Here is a 16,256-nt window from a genome sequence, read left to right as displayed (position 1 = left end):
AAGAGTTTTCTTTCTAACTCTTTTCGCCGTTCCATCTCCTCTTTTAGGTACTTTTCAGTTTCCTTTTGCCGCTCCCGCTCTTGTTCTAACTGTTCCAGGCGGCTGTGGACTAACCCCATAAGTTCAGTTACATGGGATGGTCCTCCTTTTTCTGATTCGCGCCCCTCTGAGGAATTTACCTTCGGGTTCTTTACTCCGGAGGTGCCTTCTCTATGTTGATTATCAACTTCCTGGTGGAGGGCGAGGTCCGCATCGTTATTGCCTGTGTCCAGATTCTCTTGTTCAGAATCTGTCTCCACATGGCCTTCTTCGTGGGATCTGTCCGCCATCGATGGATGATCTCTCGGGTCCCCGGCAACGGCGCCAATGTTACGGTGGGTAATCGGAGATTAATAGAATAGATGGCGTTGGCTGGCCCAAATGTGTGAAAGAGGAGGTTTCCGAATGAGTGTGCAACTTGGGGGACTCCGTCCGACTTGTTTGTACGAGGAGAGGGGGGTGGTACCTGCAAAGACACTCCGATGCCTAAGTTAGCAAGAGTGTGAGCAGGTCTAGAGAGTATTGGGTTTAGAGATACCTGAGGGGTGTCAGTGTATTTATAGTGGTGAGCCAATAACCACCGTTGGAGTAGTGCCGTATCTTTAGGGTGTTAACCGTCCCATTATCTTTGGGAGGTTAAGATATGGCTTGATGAAGCGGTTTGAGAGATTTTAGGGGCGGTTACTCATTTGAATGAGTGATTATCTGCCAGCTAATCTCATGCCCGACTTCTTTAGGACAAGTCGTAGTCAATACCGACTTCTTGATACTAGGTTGGTGCGTAGTAAGGCTCAATCCTTTGGACTAAGCCTTTCTTTTGGACCTGGGCCTTTATTATTGGGCCAGGGTATGAACAACTTTCATTGTATACATTATACAGAATATTTATTGACTCTTTATACTTCCTCTTAACTTAAATATATATTATGGTGTGGTAAGGTCCTGTGTAAGAGTGAACAAAAAAGTGAGAGGACTTCTTTTTTTTTTAAATAATGTTTTATATGATTTTATAAATAAGAGATTATAGTTTAATTTATAATATTAATTGAAAAAAGAATGAAAAAAATGTATATTTGTCTTGTACTAACAGTTTTAAAAATAAAGAGAGAATTATAACTTATCAATAAAACATTTGAATATAAAAATTAAAAAATAATAAAAATATTCGTACACGTTTTAATTAAATTTAACTAACATATTATTATGATATAACTAATTAAAAGATATATATATCAGATCGTAGGCATTATTCATCTTCATTATTCTATATGAGTATTTAAATTTAAATTTAGAGGCTCCACATATAAGATAGATGAATAGTAGAATTTGTCTCTATATAATATATATACTATTATTACTGCTACCAACAAGTGCACAAAAAGAATACAAAAAACTGAAATGTTTTTTTAATAGAATAAAAAAAGATTTTGATGTTTCCTAATAATATTGAATACGCACAAAGTTATTTTTTTTCTATTAAAACTTTGTTTATATTTTTAAGAATTACCTTTTATGAACTTGTTACAGAATAATTCTATTTTTAATTCATAAGCTACTTAATTAAAACTAAACACTTATATTTAGGAAAACAAGTAATTACAACACTGCTATTTATTTTCTTACATTAGTAGTTATCGTTCCATTTCTTTTTTATTTATTACTGTTCTTTTCAATTTTTGTTTCTTAAGATTCATCACTCTCATTTTCTTATTCAAATTTTTTATTTAATTATAAATTATTAGTATATCCTTATTCTATGGATGTGTAGAAATCATTTACTATTCTCTCATTTAATTAATTAAGAATTTTATAATAGTAATGTGAACTTAATAATTCTTAGTTAGATATATTTTTTTTTGGATTCTAGTTACATATAATTTGTAATAGCAAAAATAGTGCATTCAATCAAATGAGTGAAAGATTGATTGAGAAATAATATTTACCTGCAAGAATAAAAAACTTTGTGCTAACTTTAGTTTAGAGAGTTCAAAACACAGACAAGACTTTATTTAAAGAAGTAAAAAATTCGATTCACTTCAACTAATAGGATCTTGAAACTTAAAAGTGTCGGGTGCATGATGTTGGACTACTGAAAGAGAATAATAGAATATTATTAAATGAATGTAATTCATTAAACTTATCTAAACAATTTTCTAATAATTATAAAACCAAAATTCATCCCAAGTCAAACATTGTCAATTGTCAAATATTTCTTCTCATATAACGCTAGTGACCTAATTATTCAAGCATTCTATTTGTCAATTTTATAAGTATTGGGTAATCTTAATTCTTAGCTTATATTACTTCTTCACGTTTGCAAATGCTCAATTTTTCATTTTTTCACAATTTTCCCGTGGAAATAATGGCACGTGCATTTTATTAATTGAACTTATTTAGCCCGTTTTTCGGGTGTATTATTAAATTGGAACCTATTGCCATGTTGACTATCGTGGGTGACTATGTCATCCTTTAATTTGTATAACTTTGAAAAAAGAAAAAGTGTTAACAATTTAATAGAACACTAAAACTCTATTTTTTATTACTAACTAAATCAAGCCATCTTAATTTACTGTTTCATACACTTCCTTATTCCAATAATATTTCGTTAAAGAATGAAACTTCCGTTATTTTTAAGCCACCGAGATACTAATCCTTCAATTAATATCTTAACTATTCCAATAACATAAATAATATTCGTACATTAAAATTAATTATTGATTTTTACTTTTGATGTACATATAAATACAATTAACATGTATGGTTAAGAATGATAGATGTGGCACAATTTATGCTGCATAAAAGTTTTTAATATATAATAATAAAGACTGATATTTTAAATAAATTGGTTTTTTTAAACCATTTTAATTTGTATCAGAAACATTAATTTCTTGTTAAACTCCCTACCTAAAGCTCTGTCTTTCACCACCGCTATCTAATAAAAATGAATATTTTAAAAAAATAATTATGTGATACAAAAATAACGTGGTTCAGTGTATAATAAATTAATAAGTTTAAAAAAAAAAAAAGAGGAAGCACTGCAATATAATCACCAGGGACCACTGATGCGTAAGTTCATCCTCAACCATTCCTTCCAAGATTATGTATATATGTGTAATATTGGGTGGAAGGACATGGGTCCCTATCTTCGAACATTGTTATAGTATCTAAATAGTATTGTCCAATTTGTCAAAAAAAAAAAACAAAAAACTAATATTTAACTTTAAAAATATATAAATAATCATTTTTAAATATTTAATATTTACTTTAATAGATAACTTCGATAAATTTGGCACCAAAAAATTTGCCAAATTTTAATATCTGTAGTGTGTTCTATACTACATAAAAAAATTTCTTCAAATATATTGATATATCGATATTTTAGTAATTTTTAACTGTTAATTTAATTATATACTTGAAAATTTTTCTACTACATATATACATGGTAGCTAAATATATATGCAAATACTGCATAGCCAGTTATAGCCACACCCACTTGCATTGCCATAAAAAAGCATTTTTTATGTTCACTATGATATCTAATAAAAAACTTGTTGGGGAACCATGCATGAGCACCAATCAGTCAATCATATAGCTAGGGTGATTCATGAATGTGACTTTATTTGATTATTGGTATCGTTTGCATGGCTTAAAGCTAAGAGTATATATAGTTTTTTCCAACAATAGAATCTACGTAAATTTTGAAAGGTGGATAGTACTTCTAAGAGGAAAATAATTAATGTTTGTAAGAAGTGGATGGATGTGTGTGTATGTGTTTTTTTTTTTTTAATTTGGTATATCTAGCCGAATAAAAATGAGTATATTTTTCAGATAAAATGATAAGAGTGAATGATATAATTTCACGTTCTTAACACACAGAGGTCAAGTTGTGGCCCAATTTTTTGAATATGAAAGGCTTGTGTATGTTTTGTTCTGGTATGAATTTATGGGGAATAAGATAAATATGTGGGATATTTTTTTGTGAGTGTGAGGTAGAAGAATTTGAACTATGTGAGTTTTTTTATTTTAAAATTTTGTATAACAAATCGTATGGTCCGTTTTGTAGATGGAGAAATTTGAATTTTGGAAAATGAAAATCAAACTCTCTGTGTTGCTTGTAATTGTTTTTTTATGAGAAATAACTCGGACCGTCCGTTTAGTGAGAAAGAACTCGCAGGTCCAAGTTCTATTCCACTAACACCACAACGTTATGAAACACATCCCTTCTCTATAACCGAGTCCAACACTATTCTTACTTCCATATTCAAATTAAAAAGCGTCAAGTTGTAAAGTGTGGTACAATATTTGTCTTCATTAGCTGTTGATAAGGACAATATATACTAAAATTGATAATATTAGTTTAAAATTATGGGTGTTATTGTTATTTATTTTTTTTTAAATCCTAAATTTCCAACAATTTAAGATTGATGCCTGCTATATATACAAGCTTTTTTGGCTTACAAGCTATACAAGTTGTTCCAAGTCCAAAAAAAAAAAACACGCACTCCTTCAACATCATGTTCACTCTTCGTCTTCTTCCTCAATCAAAACGCAAACCATCAAGAAAAAAACATGCGCCCCTTCCACAACAACACATTCACTCTTTCTCTTCTTTCTCAATCAAAACGCAAACCATTAAGATTCAAGGAACATTCAAAACAAAGTACTACGATTCTGCAGAAACGTTCCAACTCCTCGTGAAGAGTAGAAGAAATAAAAAAGAAAAGATACAAATTTCCATAAAAATCACCAAAAAAGAAGAAGAAACATTATTCAAGGTACTGTTTTACTGTTCTTCTAGGTTTTTCTTTTAGATTGTCTCTGTTATATGCCTCATCCTTAACCAACAAAACATTAAAAGATTTCAAGAAATATACTGTCTCCCTCTGGTTTGGGTGTATTTCTGAAATCCTTTCTATAACCGTTTGGGTGTATTTATGTAATCGTTTGGGTGTATTTATATAATCGTTTGTGTGTATTTCTGAAGTTCCATTATCTTCAAAACGATTTCAAAACTTGATTTAAGAAACCATGAAAATAAAAAAAAACGAAACAAAAAGAGAACACATGAAGGAGATCCAACAAATTTAGCAAGAAACTCGAAAAAAGAAACGAAATCTTTTGAAAAATATAAGTTATATATTTGTACGTTAATTGATTTAAATTGATTTAAAATTCTGTTAAAAAGACACGTAACAAACAACGCATTTAATGAGTGAATTTCATTCAGACTTGTAAAGTTTGTAAATGCAAAACACTTGTATATAGAGATTAATCTTTTAAGATTTTACTCTAGAAAAAGTAAAAGCCATTACCATGCACTTGTATGTAAAGACTAAAGAGTAAATGGTTATTACTTATTAATTGGTTTCAATTTCGAATTAAACAATCTAATTAATAAGCATATCAGATAAAGTAATGTTTCATATATATCAAGCATTAATTAATTCCAGATGATTTAAAGCATTTACAAGAACCCTTTCATATTATATTGTTCCTTGTAGAGGGGTAATAAGAATAGATCAGAGGAATAATGTTATTGGCGTGACATTGTGTTATGAATAGAATAATTTTGCATAAAATGGAGTATTAGGAGTAATGAGATTAAAAATGATTAGATTTAATTAATGAATGATACTTTAAAGGCTAATAGCATTTTCAAATTGTTAAATAGTTTAGTATTTGTGTCCATCTTTCTAGGGTTGAGTTCTGTAAAATTCTTGGCTCTGAGCCACCGAATGCGACAAAAGCTAACATGGTTAGAATTCGGATAAAATATTATCGCGCTTTGTGCAAGATTTTCATCTTGCTTACTCCTGAAAAAAATTAAATATTATTAACAGAATTCAGTGATCATTCTCTCGTGGAGCACGCAATTGATATATATATATATATATATATATATATATATATATATATATATATATATATATATATTCGTAACAAAATTGGTACATTATTATTTGAATGTAGGTTAATTGTGATTGGGACTGAAAGTGTCATCTTCTTGATTAGATGTGTTATTACATGTTTGTTCGGGCAGAGCTAGGTTGGTTTCTTAAAGGAAAAAAAAATATTAGGTACTAATATATGAATAATTTCAAGTAGATAAAAAATATTGGTGTTATAATTGTTTTAACTATTAATTTTAATTAATATATATTATATATATTTTTTATAATTTAAATCAACAATTAAAATAACTAAAATATTGATATTTTTAATATACTTAAAATTCTTTTAAAGAGTTTAATTTTAAGCTAAAAGTTTGCTTAAATGCTTAATATAAGAATATAAATATCTATTTTTGTATAAAAATATCTTCAAAATCGTAGCCGACAGTGTCGGACAATAATTATTGGGTTGCTAAAAACATCTAATAAAGCAGAAAAAAAAAATACAAAGCATTTTTTTAAAAATTTTTTTAGAGAATTAATTTTTTTTGGGTCAATATTAATTAATTTTTTAAATTATTTTTTGTTTTAAATTTTAAATTTTAAATTTTTAATTCTAAATTACATAAACCTAAATCTTAAAGTTGATTATATCTAAAAAAGATTCTCTATATTTTTTATTTTGATTTTTTTAAAAACTTCTTTTTATTTCTTCTATTTCTTTACAATGTCACAATTTCATCCACCTGTGGTTGCTTACCATCCATCCATTGCTGTTTTTGATGGTTCTAAATTTTAAATTAATTTTATTTTATCTGAAAATTAAAATTAATCTCTCATTTCAAAAACTATTAAAATTTAAGTAGTAGCATTATTTCAATTATTGTTGATGAAAAAAATAATGGCTTAAAATGCATGCAATTAGTTGATTTGAAACCACCTTTAAAATTTTTAATAATATATGAGAATGAAGGATTTATTTTATTTTATATTGATTAATGACTAATGGATGTTTGGAGGGACAATATAATGCGCATGGTTGGTGATGACAGTATAATAATTTGATAAACAGAAAACCTAGACAACTAAATAATCTTTTAACCAAATTATTGCAGCTGTTTTGTTTTTTTTCCCTTCTTCGTCGTATGCATTTTTTTTTCTTCTTCTTATATATACTATTGTTTCTTTTTTTTTCTTCACTTTTTCTTTTTTTTTTTTATTATCGTACTTATCATCACTATTATCTTCTTGTTTTTTGTTATTTGATTTTTATTATTATTATCATCATTATTACCATTATCATCGTTATTAATATATTCATTTTTATTTTAACCTAACATCGCAGTTTATCTAAGAAAGAATGCGAAAAAAAATACGTGATTTAAATACATATTAATATTGTGTAAGTAATTTTTGTCAAATTTAAATTAATTTAATTAAATTTTGTTGATAAAAATACTTAAATGAATAGCGAAATTGTTTTATAAAACTACATATTCTTATTTTAATTCTAGAATAAGGTATTATATAAACCATTCCACCTGCTCCCTAATTGCCTATTTTGGATTTGTATGACTTCTGAAACTGGAATCTTTTTCTCGTCATTTGTGGTGTCTGAAAGACTCAAACCATTTTTTTCTTCTCTCCTCTTCTATAAATATTTTTCTTTGAAAATATACCAATAAAAACGATGAGATCGGTTGTATTTTGCATATATAGTTATTAATTATTATGCCTGTGTTATATATAAATCGTAAATTTTTAACCCATTTACATTTTATTTATTAGGAGAGATTTAGAGATTTTATCCTTAAGTTATATATATATAATTTAAAACATTACTGGTTTAATTAAAATTTTTATTCGAATGTATTGAATTGAATATATAGTTGACTGAAAAAAATTATTTTTTTTTAATTTTTAATACTTCAAGACATGAGTTAATAAAATCCAAATATTGATATTTGTAATTTGTCTCCTCCCCCTGCTTCCTTTTTTCTTTTTCTAAACAAACTAAGACATTGTGGACCATGCATACAGATATAGGTCATTAAAAGAAAGAGACAAATTAAATAAAAATATGAAAGAGAAGAAAAAAAAAATTCAAGAAAACAAAAAGAAGTTATATACATGCATGTAGACACAGATAGAGAAGAGTTAAATTCCTTACATCTAATGTTAATAAGGATTTCCTGTTTTCTTATCCATGCACACATTCCAATTTAATCCTTCTAACTTCTGTCTCTCTTATTTTTTGCAAGATATTTTTGTTAATTAGAATCGAAGCCAAGCCAAAAAATATATATCTAGATATGTTAGCAAAAATAATTCGTACGGTAGCCAGTTAGCCCAATACATAAATGGATCATACCAACAGTTCATAAAACTAGGTCAATTGGACCTTTGCATTATTGATATCTTTTACCAAACTTTGGAAAAAAATACGATTGAGTTGAAAAGTTAAGGTAAAAATTCAGGTATAATCCATTTTACGGTGAAGTTAATATTTAAAAATTATTAAATAATTTAATTAAATTTTTATCTAAGAACTGTCGAATATCAATTTTCAGTAAATCACCTAACTTAAATTTGTCGTGTGATGCAGTTGAGTGAGTAGTGTGTAATGGAAAAAAAAAAATTTGTATTATGATATATTCATGTGCATATCCATAATCCATATAGAAGAAAGTTGAACGTTGTTCTCACTTGTCGCAATTCTTATCGAAGCGGCACCGCATTTAGGTGATGACGATGACGATCCAATGGTTGAACTCCACGTGGCGCTTGCTATTCCGAGAGTTGCACACGTGTAAGCGCAGTGCAAAATCAGCTCTCTGTTTTCTGAATCTCACACCAAGGCGGCATAGGAAATGTGAAAGCGCAACAAGAAGAGCTACTTAGCAATGAGGAGGGAATTTGAAGATGAAGCAGCTGAATTAATCGGTTCAGATCTGAGGGACCTTGGTTTTGCTGCTAATAAACTCGCCAAAAACGCCGTTAAACTAGCTGCTGTGTCCGGCGCCGGAGTCACTGTGCTTGAATCCATTGCTTCCATCGCCGCTATGTATGTATCTCTTACTATTCCCTCTTCGATCGTTCCATCTCTCTAATCTAATTATCTAATCGCTAATCACTCATCTGCAGCTATTTGCTGATTTTGGATCGTACAAACTGGAAGACCAACATTCTTACATCACTTCTCATTCCATACATTTTCTTCAGCTTGCCTTCATGGATTTTCGGCTTCTTCAGGTACCTCACCCTTTCTTCAGCTAGTGAGAGTTGTTAGTAGATGAAAGTTAGAATAAGTTAGAATCTGTTATGAAGCTGTGCTGAGCTGGCACCTTTTCTGTTAGTAGGCGCGTGAGTTTGTTGTGTATAGTTCAGGTACAAATAACCACTCACGGTAATCACGTGTACTACAGCTTCATTGCATTCTACTAGATCCCTGAGTCTCTCTCTTTTCTCTCTTCTTTCTTTCTGATTGATTTCTCTTGGATCTGCATTAGCCTAATTAATTGTTATATATATGCAGGGGTGATGTTGGGAAATGGATTGCTTTAATTGCAGTTGTATTGCGTCTTTTCTTTCCAAGGCGCTTCCCTGGTATCTATGTATATATGCTGCAATTTTGTTATAGGCAATTCGTAAGCAGTAGTAACTAACTAACTGGTAATGGTTGACATTGCAGAATGGCTGGAACTTCCTGCTGCTTTGATTCTACTCGTTGTGGTAGCTCCAGGTCTGTTTGCAAGCACCGTTAGAAACAATGCAGTAGGGGTGATAATATGCCTTGCCATTGCATGTTACTTGCTGCAAGAACATATTCGCGCTTCCGGTGGTTTCAGAAACTCCTTCACCAAACCTCACGGCATATCCAATACGTTAGGCATAATCCTTCTGTTGGTGTATCCTATCTGGACGCTCGTGCTCTACATTCTATAGGTACAAACATGCATGTGTATCAGCAAATTTGGTCTTGTTTAATGTGTCATGAGTGAGAAGCAAGTTGAATTTTGTTGTTGTTAATGTTTGTTAACATCTCTAGAGATTAGAATTCCTTGCCATTGTTTATGACTTTTGCTTTTGCATGTCCTTGTAGTTTGGATGCGTATAAATGATGAATGAAAAGGAATGCAATCCTTGCTACATAGAAGGTGAATTGACACTGAACATGAAGACTCAAAATGTGACATAGCTGCAACATTTTCAGATTCTGTATCTCTCTTTCTTTGCTAAGTGTTCTTGTGGCGCTATTAACATCATCTTTAGTTTGTAGTGTGAAGATAACATTAGGGATGTGTTTGGTTGACTAATAAAAATGGGATGGACAATTTTATCGATAATTTCAGGACCCATAAATAAATTTTATTTATAAAAATATGCATCCTACTTTTACCTCTTAATCAAACATACATACCCTAGGAGTTTAAGTGTTTAACAGTTTATGAAAAAAAAAAGAAAGTAAAAGAAACTGATTTTTCAAGGGAAGGGAATTTATAGCTTTTTGGAATTTTCAAAATAATTTTATTAATTAATATTGACAAATTACACACGTGGAATGTAGCATACAGAATTAGGGACACTTAATCACTTCAATTCAATACAAGGAACGACAACTAAATTTTGTTTATCACTTACATAGTGTTCATTCATAAACATATATTTACAAGAAACCAAATGGCTTCTAACAAACTGGTAAAAATTACTATCAGAGCATAATGTAGGACTACAGGGTACCCTCTTGTTATATGGTTCACACCTTTGTTCCCTTTGCTTCCTGGTATAGTTCCTCAATATGGTTCTGCGCATGTTTGTATAGTAACATTAGTTTATCAAATTGAGGCACTCAAACATCTCATTGTAATTCATAGATAGCCCTTGAATCCAGATACAAGGAAGCTAAAACCAATTTACATTTATAGGCTTGTTCAAATTCTAAATCATATCATTATATGAAGGAGTTAAATAAATAAACAAAAAAACAAGCAAACCACTAAAAACTTGTAAGGTTTGAAGTGAAACAGGGTTATAAAATATTGATCACGGCTTGAAGACAAACCTTATAATACTTGAGCAACTGTGGTCTCTTCAACTTGAATGTTGGGGTTATTAAATCTCTCTCCATGTCAAAGGGAATTGGTTCCAAATGAACAGCTTTTAGCAGCTCAAATCCTCTAAGCTGAGAGAGTTCATTTCAAGTCAAAGATTTAATTAGTATGAACAAAATAGAGTGCATAAATGTATTTTAGTGGATTAATTATGAATATGGATTAGTGGATAAATGTATTTTAGTATTATCTTTTTCATTATTCTCTCCCCTCTTTAATAATAGGAGTATAATACAACAATTACAAAGTTTTGCACTTTGTCCTGCTTAGTAGGAGATATAATAGGGGGGAAAATAAAAATTAATATTGTCTAAATTTTACTAATAGGACAGTTATTTTTTTTACTAGAAATAATATACTATACTATTGTCATATATCAGCAGCATAGGATTAAGATGGAGAATTTCATATACATACTTGGTGTTTCTGAGCAGTGCTGTTGAGGTTATCCAATAAGTATTTTCTTGCCTTCAGATTATCACATAAAGATTTATAATCTGCAGTCAAATTATGCTCAAGTGCCCAGTCCTCAAGGGCCTTTCTTTCAGGAACCACCACAGCCACCAAGAAAGACTCAAAACTATTTCCATACACCCAAATCTGCATCCGGAATGAAATTTGTTATCCATATTTAACAACTTAAGTTTAGTAATTGAGAAGAATTACAATGCTATATTATAAGTGCTGATTCTCTGAGTTTATATAGAAACACACCGAAGTTATAAGAGGGCATTGCAGATACTTGTTCTCTATGCTCTCCACAGCAATATATTCTCCTTGAGACAACTTAAAGATGTTCTTTTTTCTATCAATGATTTTCATTGCTCCATTTGGTTGCCACTCTCCAATGTCACCTGCAATGATTTCCAAATCAAGCCTTTACATATTGCATTTAGAATTCAAGTTATAACTTATAACTCTTGGACTGATTTATTAATTAAATGACAAGTCACTAGTCAGTATCTATAACAAAGTCACTTTAGTGTACGTGGCATAAGTCACTGGTGAAAACTCAGGTGAAGTTGACTTCATATGAAGTTGATATCTGAGAACCGTTAGATAAAACTTTAGTCAAATCAGTCAAATCGTCTAACGACTCTCAGGTATCAACTTCACGTGAAGTCGACTGTACCTGAGTTTTCACATAAGTCACTTTAGGTAACTCTGAGAGCAACTAAGAATTTCTCGCGTTTAGAGGCAATGTAACAGGTTTTAATATTCTACATAGTTAACATTTACCTGTATGAAACCAACCATCAACCATAACCTCATGAGTAAGATCTTGACGCTTGTGATAACCAGAGAACAAGCTAACACCTCTGAGGCAAATTTCTCCACGTGGCACACTGGAAAGTGCATCATATCCCATCTCAGGCACTGATTCAAGCCTTGCTTCAATGGTTGTCATGGGGATTCCAACCGTTCCTGTCATTGAATACACATCACCTATTGCTGTGAAACATCCAGCACAGCTTTCAGTAAGACCTGTTACATCAAAATGAGTACACAATCATCAACAATTTCATCTCTACTCAAAGACACTGAAAGATTAAATATCAAAGTTGATACCATATCCTTGTGATAATGTAGATCCACTAGTGACCCTCATAAACTCCTCAACATGTCTAGGCAAAGGAGCAGCACCTGATAACAAGATTCGAACTCGTCCACCTAATGCTTGTTTTGTCTACCAATTATTCAAACCAATAATGTATTAGCTTTTTAATTCAATCTTTCATGAGTTTTCTATCTTGCTAGTAAAGTATTGATTAAGTTTAAAGCATACCTTATCAAACACAAGCTTATCAAACAAAGGTGCTGCTTTGTGTTGTGGAAGACCCTTCTCTAGATTTCTCAATTTGCTGTTGTTAGAGTCAAGATTAGTTTACATATGAATAGGTAATTAAAACTGTCAAAGAGATTAATTAGTGATAAAACATACTAGTTATATGCATAATGAAACAATGCACTTTGCAGTGCTCCTCCAGAGGAAACCTTGTTGTTTATACCTTCAATTGCAAAATAAAAAAAGAAAGAGGAGCTTAGAATTAAAAAATACTTGGAGCATTATTTTCATATATGATAATATCACAGAAGAAGAGAATTAATTACCAGCATAAATACGGTCAAAAACTCTAGGGACACCACAAAATATGGTTGGTTTTAGTGTCTGAATATCTTCCAACAGGAACCTAACATCCTGCAATATTTAGTGTGAAAAATTCAAAACTATGCATTAAAAAGTATATAATATAAGATGGAAACTATATTAAATTAAATCAAATTAAATTTCATGAAGTGAATATGGAAGTCTTACTCACCCCTTGCCAAAATCCTATTGAAGAGTTCTTGTGGATGCAATAAGTTTCCATTATCTGGTCATATACATGTGCAAGAGGAAGAAAGGAGAAGTACACATCCTCCTCTGTTGCCTACAGATATTCCAATTTCACAATTTTCTTTAATTGTCATAAATATGAGAAACTCAACCTTGTCTAGTTACTTTTATTCGGTCAAAATTGAGTCGATATTTTGAATTGTACAACAGACTGACTCATATTTATGCTACAATTTGAGTGTATCCTAAGAGGTAATAACTTTTTGTAACAAAAGAAGATTAAGATGCTAATGAAGTAAGAATAAAAATTCTTATAGCATACCACTCTGTCTGTTAGTGAAATGATTTGGTCAATAGACAAGACTTCAGCCATGAAAGCTTCATTCTTGATGACAACACCTTTGGGATCTCCAGTTGTTCCACTTGTGTACATTATTGTGCAAATATCAGTCTTGTTTTTTGATGGTAGATCACAGTCCAAACTTCCCTGATAGACAAAGATAAAATAGAGAAGATTAAGTTATTGCAAAAAATTATGAAAGAATATTCAATGTGATTATAAAGCATGTTTCTATACCAAGTGTAGAAACTTTCCCCATGTGAAGCAACATGTTCCAAATTTCTCAGCTTCCTTCTTTTGTGTGCTTGAAACACTTCCAAAGCTCACAATAGCTACACCATTATTATAATTAATTCACCAACTGAATGAGGAAAAACACTTAATAATCTAACTAGCTAGGAATCATTAAGGTTTAATATAGAAATATGTTCAACTTACTTTTGAGATTTGAACAGCACCTTTCAAGACAAGACAAAATCTGCACAAACATGAAATCAAAGTTGACATTATTCTAAGTTTCTACTCCAAATAAATTATTGTGATAGCTAGGGGAAAAAAAAAACTTACAGATGGAATCTTGTTTTCTTGTACAAATGCTATTGAAACTTCAGCATGATTTATGATAAATTCCACTGCATTAGGACCTGTTAGGCATTATAATTCCATGTTATATGTAAGAGAAACTAATCAACTATGTTACACAAATTGATACATATTCTATAATTCTAAGGAAGGAAAAATCATACCGAGGGTATCATATAATGGAACATATGTTACTGCATGGCTATTGCAAGCCTACAAAACAGGGTGAAAATAAAATAGAATCAAGTTATATATCTTGTTGGAATAATCAACAAGGTATATTATACATAACACTCTTTTATCTCTAAATATATAATTGTATATACTAATTTCTCTTTGATAAAATGTGAATAATATTACAATTTACAAAGTTCTATACCTCCATTGCAATAATCCATTCAGGGCAATTGGATCCATAAATGCCACAACGGTCACCCTTAGAGTAAAAAAAGAAAAAAAATAGTTAGATTATACAAAATATCAAGCACATCATAAGAGTAATAAAATGTTGCATACTCACAGGATTAACCCCTAGGCTTCTCATGGCAGAACCCATTTTGATAGAAGCATCATAAACCTCCTGATATGTCAGCCATGCATAGGGACCTGCCTCCTAATAATTCACCTCAATTTTCTCAGTATATTCTAAGGATTAACAAAAATAACAGATTTTTTTTATTAGGAGGAATCGATTACATAAATTATACAAATTCATGGACTTATAGTACCTTGGATTCTGTTTTCTGACGCCGGCCGAGCATTCGACAGTTGGGATTCCTCTTAACAGAGTCCCTGCCAAAAGGAAACATTAAAACTGCTAAGGAAAGTTCTAAAACCAAATATTACCATTATACTGTTTGTTCCATGAATCTTCTTCAAATAAACTACTATACTTGTTATGTTAATCTTGTTTTCAATAAAAACAAATTCATTATTTATTTGGCAACCATTGTTTAATCTGGATAGATTAGAGAATCATTATTAGAATGAAATAGCATTTAATTGATAAATTGATGTATTAAAATCAAGAAATTAAGGATATATAAAACTAACATGTGCATTGATACAGACTAGTTAATTAGCATATGCGGCTATTATATGCATTGTGATTTGGTCAGTGTGATTATGGTCACAATTACATTGTGCAATTACAAATGATCTAAACTGAATACTAATACAGAACAAGCTCATTTTGAAACAATTAATCACCCTTTTAATAAATAAAAAAAAGCATTATTTTGTTCAAAGCTACAAATGGAAAAGCTTATTATGCAAAGATGCATGATAAATTCTATTCATTTACATAATTCTATGTTAAAATAAGTTTTCACTAACAGATATCCTAATAACATAATCTAAAAGTAGAATATATAGTGTAAAAAAATAAAATGTTTAAGTTTTAAAATATTAAGATATTATATTCTAAATTGAAAGAGTGCTATTAAGACATATTTGGATATTTTCTTTAAGAAAGAGACATAAAAACTCGATATTTTTGATATTTTCTTAAAAGACAATAACACAAATACAAATTTTTTTTTGTCCCATAAATAAAAAACTTTTGTATTTTTCATAATTCCTAAAAACTAATGAAAAAAAAGAATGGTATAAAAGAAGAAAGTGACCTGAAGAAGTCCCAAGGTGAATGTAACTGAGGAGGTACTTGCAAGAGAGAATCTTTGGCATATATGCATCTATACACAGCTCCTACTGAGGGCTTTCCATTACTTGCTTCTCTTCCTTCCTCAACTTTCACAGTATAAACCTCTGCCATTCTCAATAATAACAATGTTCACTGCACTGCACTGCAGGTTACTGATTTGATTCAGAAACTCTATGTATTTTACTGCCTTGCAGGTCTATAACACACAACACAAGTGGGGTTTTATGGGGCAATAATTGTGTCATAAATAAAGAGAGAGAGGTTGTTGCAATCTTAGCTTGCATGTGAGTAT

General features: G+C 30.5%; 2 protein-coding genes across 2 annotated transcripts; one reads left to right on the top strand and one right to left on the bottom strand.

Annotated features, from left to right (window-relative positions):
• Positions 1-8,084: 8,084 nt before the first annotated feature.
• Positions 8,085-10,311, top strand: LOC112717132 (cold-regulated 413 plasma membrane protein 4). The gene is made up of 5 exons (XM_025769236.2): positions 8,085-8,994; positions 9,075-9,182; positions 9,466-9,536; positions 9,622-9,875; positions 10,033-10,311. The coding sequence occupies exons 1-4, from the start codon at positions 8,834-8,836 to the stop codon at positions 9,873-9,875; spliced, it is 594 nt and encodes a 197-aa protein (XP_025625021.1). The 5' UTR covers positions 8,085-8,833; the 3' UTR covers positions 10,033-10,311.
• Positions 10,312-10,434: 123 nt separating this feature from the next.
• LOC112717131 (probable CoA ligase CCL6) lies at positions 10,435-16,256 on the bottom strand. The gene is made up of 19 exons (XM_025769235.3): positions 15,927-16,256; positions 15,030-15,093; positions 14,822-14,914; positions 14,681-14,737; positions 14,466-14,514; positions 14,287-14,363; positions 14,158-14,197; positions 13,957-14,051; positions 13,702-13,866; positions 13,363-13,473; positions 13,154-13,241; positions 12,984-13,050; positions 12,828-12,903; positions 12,611-12,728; positions 12,281-12,526; positions 11,756-11,895; positions 11,459-11,641; positions 10,993-11,112; positions 10,435-10,734 (listed from the first exon to the last, which is right to left on the bottom strand). Exons 1-19 carry the CDS (start codon positions 16,073-16,075, stop codon positions 10,687-10,689), a joined length of 1,986 nt encoding a protein of 661 aa, XP_025625020.1. The 5' UTR covers positions 16,076-16,256; the 3' UTR covers positions 10,435-10,686.

The sequence above is a fragment of the Arachis hypogaea genome, chromosome 10, assembly GCF_003086295.3.
Source record: "Arachis hypogaea cultivar Tifrunner chromosome 10, arahy.Tifrunner.gnm2.J5K5, whole genome shotgun sequence".
NCBI lineage: Eukaryota > Viridiplantae > Streptophyta > Magnoliopsida > Fabales > Fabaceae > Arachis > Arachis hypogaea.
Note: the sequence above shows the minus strand (reverse complement) of the source record. Positions and strands in the feature narration are given on the sequence as shown.

Bases quoted from the DNA above. Each gene is read 5' to 3' on its own strand.
- LOC112717131 (XM_025769235.3), bottom strand. From the start codon at position 16,075: ATGGCAGAGGTTTATACTGTGAAAGTTGAGGAAGGAAGAGAAGCAAGT. The intron at 14,364-14,465 runs GTATGATTTTTC...AATGCCTAACAG, and splicing joins TCCATTATATGATACCCTCG to GTCCTAATGCAGTGGAATTT. The intron at 11,113-11,458 runs GTATGTATATGA...GAACTCTCTCAG, and splicing joins GCACTGCTCAGAAACACCAA to CTTAGAGGATTTGAGCTGCT.
- LOC112717132 (XM_025769236.2), top strand. From the start codon at position 8,834: ATGAGGAGGGAATTTGAAGATGAAGCAGCTGAATTAATCGGTTCAGAT. The intron at 8,995-9,074 runs GTATGTATCTCT...ACTCATCTGCAG, and splicing joins ATTGCTTCCATCGCCGCTAT to CTATTTGCTGATTTTGGATC. The intron at 9,537-9,621 runs GTATCTATGTAT...TTGACATTGCAG, and splicing joins CTTTCCAAGGCGCTTCCCTG to AATGGCTGGAACTTCCTGCT.